A 5,972-nucleotide genomic window follows, 5' to 3' on the forward strand; every position below is an offset into this window, starting at 1 on the left:
GTGCTGAGTGAGCCCCTCGCCGCGGCACCCGCCAGCTCCCAGGCCAGTTTCTGCAGGACACGGAGACTCGGTTATACTCAGGGAGCAGCTTGGTCAGGGACGGGTCAGAGGACACTGGCGTCCTGGCGTCCGGGGTCCAGGCTGGCGTCGCTCTGACGGGGCCTCTGCGTGCAGCCCAGCTCAGAGGGTGCAGGAATGTGGGCAGTCCCAGCCCCCCGCTGCCGGAGGCCAGCTGAGCTGAAGGAGCAGGATTCCAGGGCGGGGCTGGCCGGGGCTGGCCGAAGCCCATTGTCCTCTGGTCAGGCGCCTCCGGCAGAAGCCTGGAATTCCTGCAGCCTGGAATTCCTGAGGGGAGCGTCATCCGGGAGCCTGCCTGGGGGTGCAGGGGGGTGGGGGGGCTCTCGGGGGTGTTCTCTGTCTCCTGTGAGTGCGGTAGGGATCCCGTGCAGAACTTGGGGCCCCTGCAGGGGGTGGGAGCCGTGCAGCCTGTTCGAGCCGCCCCCCACCGCCCCCCCAGTACCGACTGGGGGACCCCGAGGCCGAGCGCAGGCCTTCAGTGACGCTCTGGGCTCCCTGATGTCCGCAGGCGGGGCGGCCAGGGGGCATGCACTGCACACTGCACCCCAGGATTGTACGCTCCCCTGCCGTGCTGACACCCCCAGCCCGGCTCTGTGCACCCCCTATGGAAACCGGTTCCAGACGCCCAGCAGGGACGAGCACGTTGGGGCTGGACAGGGGCCCGCGCCCTGGGCTGAGCTCAGCGTCCGTCTGCCCGGCTCTCTCCCCTCTCCCGGCCTCCCAGATTGCAGGGGGCATCGAGACTGTGTCCTGCTTCTCGGCCAAGGGACCCCGTGTCCTCCACGCTGGCCCCGATGTCCAGGGGCCGTTTCCGGGGCTGGACCCGTGGGGGCTGGCTCTCTGCAGGGCTCCCCCCGGGCCTTAGGGGTGGGGGGGAGCCGCGGCCCCGCATGCATTCTTGGGGCGCAGGACGGGAGCGGAATTGCGGGCCGCGTGGCAGGTGCCGGCTGCAGGCGCTCAGGGCCGCCCGGCGGCTTTGCCCTGAGGCTGCACCAGGGTGCGCCCCGCGGCCCTCCCTGGCACTGGTGGGGACCCTTCCCCGAGGGGTGAGGAGGGACGTGACGTCCGTGCAGACGCGTGGTGGCGGGATGGCGGAAACACCTGAGTCAGCCTCCTCAGCACGCCCCTCCTTGGATGAGGACGTTTTCCTGTTATTACAAGAGTTTATTTTCCCATCACTCTGGGCCTTTGCCCAGCCCAGTTGCCATCCCCGGGGGCTTCCCGTCACCAGGTCACCCGTGAGCCGTCACCACAGTCCCGTGCGCTCCCCCAAACCCCCGTGTTTGATCCCATTCACCCCTGTAAAATGTCTCTGGTATATAGGTTCTCATTATTACTATTATTATTGTTGCTATTATTCCGCCCCCCTCAGTCCTTTATGCTCCTGCATAAGGCAAGAAGGCGTTCTGCAAGGCAGTATTTTTTTTTAAAAATTATCCCCCCGTGACTGAAACCCTTCGGTATTTTCCCTTTTCTCTCTGGCTCATCTCACTCCGCACGATCCCTCCCAGCCCCATCCATGGGGCCGCCAAAGCGTGGGTTTATCCTTTTGACGGCTGCATAGTATTCCACTGTGTGTATGGACCGTGTCTTTTTAATCCCGTCATCCACTTTTGGGTATGTGGGTTGATTCCGTGTCTTTCCAGTTGTAAGTAAAGCAGCAATAAATATGGGTGCACCTCAAGATTTTTTTTTTAGGTCATTTTGTGCTGTTTTTCCATGTCCGTTGTGACCCCCATGGGCTTCCCGTCACCAAATCACCCATGTGCCATCACCATCGTCCAGTGTGCATCCCTTCCCCCATTTTTTGACCCCAGCCCGCACTCTACCACCCCTGTAAAATGTCTGTGGTATACAGTTGTTCATTATTATTATTATTATTATTATTCCCTCCCCCCCGTCAATTTTTGCTCCTGCTATGGCTGAAACCATCCTGTATTTTCCCTTTTCTCTCTGGCTTATCTCACTCTGCATGATCCGTTCCAGCTCCATCCATGGGGCTGCCAAAGGCCCGAGTCTATCTTTTTGACGGCTGCATAGTATTCCACCTCTTTTTAATCCCGTCATACATTTTTGGGCATTTGAATCGATCCCACGTCTTTCCTATTGTAAATAGAGCAGCAGTAAACATGGGGGTGCAGGTGTCTTTTGGAATCAGTGTTTTTGTGTGTTTTGGGGAGACCCCTAGGGGTGGGAAGGCTGGCTCCCATGGAAGCCCCATGTTTGAGGATCCTCCCAACAGTGTTCCACAGTGGTTGCACTTGCCACCAGCAGTGCAGGAGAGCACCTTTCTCGAATACATTTTTCTTTCAAGCAGGTTTCTGAACATTGTTTAACGAAACTGGACAGATTCTGACTGGACAGACAATGAAATTCTAATGGGCTGGGAAGGTGACTCCATCAAGCCACAGCACTGAGCAGGGGCCAGGACCCTCGTCCCCCTGCTTGCCCTGCCTCCGACTGTCCCTGGAGTCAGGGGGTCGAACCTCTCCGCTCATGAGACCCCCACGTGGGTCATTGCAGGACCTTCGAGGACGTCTGGCCCTCCCGGGTCTGGCACTTGACTCCCTCCCCTGACCCCTGTCTCGCCCCCTTCTGCTCTGTCACCTGCACACCGCAAAGGAAAACCACTTACTTTGCAGCCGATGGCACTTTGCTGCGGTCACCTCTGCACTCTTGGCTGCTCGTGCTGCATCTGTGGGTGTAGCTGTACCAGCCACCGTCCCAAAGAGAACACATTCTCCCGAGGCCGGTCTCCAGTCGTGGGCGGGCAATGGCTCGGGCTGTCTGTGGCCTTGCATTTTCGCACCTCGTCTGTTTCTCGGGCTCGAAGCCACCAGCTTCTCCCGGAAGCGGTTGCACGATCTGGCCCCCGCACCATCAATAAAGCGGCTGCTGTCGCTCTGTGTCTGTGCCAACACTTGAGTTTGTCGGGATTTGCGGTTTAGGCTCTGTCTCTGCACAGGCTGCAAGATTGCGTAGTTTATAGCTGGACCTGAGCCGGAGTCTCTGACCGCAGTACACGTGTGTGTGTGTGTGTGTGTGTGTGTGTGTTGTGGGGGGTCTCTCCTGCCAGGACGCAAACGCCACCCAGGCGGGACGTGATCGCACCCTGATATCCCACTTCTTGTTGGGGCGTGATAATAGGGCCAAATACTTGCCAAGAGCAGGTCAGGCATTTCCGGGAAATAATGGTGGCAGCAAAGAGCTCGTTGGTGAATGTGAGGAGACGTCACAATAAGACTGTGCGGCTCAGAGACGTGTCACCGTTTCTGTGTTTGTCGGGGGAGATTTATTTGGTCGTGCTCTGCCGGCCTCCGATCTGCGTGTATATATATATTTTATATACATGCATGTCTATGTACACAGAGGAGTCTATCCATACATGCTGTCAGAGTCTATACATATACACGTTTACGGTTGCATTTGTCTTCTGGTGTCTACACCTGTTGTAGATCTCTATCACACGTGTCCTTCAATGTCTATATGTATCTGTCGTTCATGCCACGCATCCGTTTGGGGCTTGTGTTATTTCCGAATTCCCGGAGAAACGCGCTGGTGAAGCACATGTCTCGTGCCAAGCATCCATAAGTGTCCCCCCGCGTACGTGTGTCCCCAAGCTGCGTTTCCGGTTGTCACCGACTTACCATTACACGGTCACGTCGCCGCTGGGGTGTGTAAAACGCCACCCCTCCGTCCGTGGAATATTACTCGGTCCTGAAAAAGGAAGGGCGGCTGCTACGGCGTGATTTAGTGGGGCGGACTTTGCCACGACCCTGAGACTGTTCAGGAAACGTGGCCACCCCTCACCCCGGCCCCGGCAGGGCAGCCCACCTCGTCTCTCCCTGCGGGCGGATTTGGGGGTCCCCCGGAGCAGGCTCCCTAGCTGGAGGGCCTTCCCGGGGTGCCGCCCATGGCCACCGGGCTGATGTGTCCAGGTGAACATGTTTCCTAAAGGTGAAGCACAGTGGGGCAGCTGTTTTCCAGAAATCACACGCTGTGCACGCACTGAATGATCGGGGCGGCTTGGGGGGCACGGTGAGCCTCTGAGTTGCGGGGTTCGGGGTGCGAAGCACATCCACCTGCCTGCTCGTTGCCAGTCAAGGACGCCCTGCAAATGGCAGTGGCGTGACCTGTGTCCACGTGAGCCTCCCACCGCGGGGATGTGTCCCCGGGGGCAGCCTTGACTGGCTGTGCAACAGCAAAGGGCTTAGAGCAGCTCAAGTTTGCGATGGTCCGGGGGGTCCCTCATGGGGTCCCTGGCCCTCGGTGCCAACACCCCACAGCTCCGGTCGGTCCGCCGCGGCTGGCCGATTGTTCCCAACGCTGTAGGTTCCCTGAGGTCTCCCCGCCGGGCCCCAACCTCTGCGGGCGAGCAACACAGGGGACCCCCAGGCCCGTAGAGGTCCAACCCTGCCATGTCTGGCAGCAGGCGGAGCTGCTCCTGGAATTTTCAAAGATCCCATGTTTATGTTTCCTGTGAAAAGCAACCGCCCCCCACGTGTTAAAAAACAGGAAAGAGCAGTGCCGAGGACATGGCATGTGTATTCGGTGGAATACTATACAGCCGTCAAAAGGCAGATCTGTGACGTTCACAGCCGCACGGATGGAGCTGGAAGGGATGACGGTCACCGAAGTATGTCAGTGGGAGAGAGAAAGATCCGATGGTTTCGCTTACGGGAGGACTGTCGGGACCCAAACAAAGGAGCAGGAAAAAAATAATAGCGACAAATAGCAAACCATGATTCAGGCAACTAGTCAGAGGCGTTCTGCAGGGAAGTGGGGGGAGGGGGGGGAAGGAAGAGCACAAGGACTCTGGCGATGGTGCCGGGCTGAGTTGGCTGGGGGAATTTTACGGGCACGACGCCTAGAGGAGGAAGCAGACATTGTACGAAAAGGAAGAATGAGGTGACACACCTATGAGATGATAAATAAATACGGAGGACACGCTGCCGCCCACACTCCGGGGCTGGGCACCGATGACGTGGCCTTCAGGCCCCATCCGTAGTCCTCCCCGCGCCCCAAGGGACGCTTTGAGCCCCTCCCAGAGCTCGTCCGCACCGGGGACAGTTTCTGCATCTCCAAACAGAGCTGCTTCTGGTGCCCTTTAACTTTGGTTTGTTATTTGTTGCCTTTTTTTTTCTTGATCCCTTATTTGGGTCCCCTACATTCCTCCTACAAGGGAAACCGTCGAATACTGTCCTTTCTCCTGCTGCCTTAGCTCACTGACCGTCATCCTTGCAGCTCCGTCCAGGCCGCTGCCAATGGCGGACGGCTGTCTTTTTCACGGCTGTATAATATTCCACGGTGCAGCTATACCGCGTCTTCTCTCCCCAGTCATCTCCTCGGGGCGCTTGGGGTGTTTCCGTCGCCTCACTATGAGGAAGGGAGGTCACGGCAGCGGCCACGGGTGTGTCCTGCCGATGGACACACAGGCCGGGGAGGACAGGGTCCTCGGGCGCCGCTCGGTCCTGACGCCCGGGGCGCCGTGCTGCTCTGACCGTGGCGAGGGTCACGCGAGTTCCCGGAGCCCTAGGTGCTGGGTTCGCCGCCCTCACTCAGCCTCTGTCCTGTGCTTTGCAGCCAGATGGGGTCTCTGCTGGTGCTGCTGCTGCTGCTGCCGCTCCCGGGCGCTGCCCTTGGCCTCTCCGCCTCCAGGCCCAACTTCGTGCTGCTGATGGCGGACGACTTTGGCATCGGGGATCCCGGCTGCTACGGAAACAAGACCCTGAGGTTGGTGCGCGAGCCGGTCACCGTCCGCTGCTGCCTGCCTGGGACTCCAGTGTGACATGCGTCTCTTGTTCCAGGACCCCCAACATCGACCGGTTGGCGGAAGAGGGAGCCAAGCTCACCCAGCACCTGGCCGCGTCGCCCCTGTGCACGCCAAGCAGGGC

General features: G+C 59.1%; 1 protein-coding gene across 1 annotated transcript in view; it reads left to right on the forward strand.

The window, feature by feature from the left end:
• The window catches only part of LOC101622281 (arylsulfatase D-like), an 11,260-nt gene that overhangs the window by 848 nt on the left and 4,440 nt on the right, over nt 1–5,972 (forward strand). The window contains exons 2-4 of the mRNA XM_004690057.2: nt 803–903; nt 5,662–5,811; nt 5,886–5,965. Of these exons, the coding sequence (XP_004690114.2) occupies nt 803–903; nt 5,662–5,811; nt 5,886–5,965 (331 nt within the window). The remainder of the gene's footprint in view (nt 1–802; nt 904–5,661; nt 5,812–5,885; nt 5,966–5,972) is intronic.

The sequence above is a fragment of the Condylura cristata genome, unplaced genomic scaffold (assembly GCF_000260355.1).
Source record: "Condylura cristata isolate star-nosed mole 26May11 unplaced genomic scaffold, ConCri1.0 scaffold00027, whole genome shotgun sequence".
Lineage (NCBI taxonomy): Eukaryota > Metazoa > Chordata > Mammalia > Eulipotyphla > Talpidae > Condylura > Condylura cristata.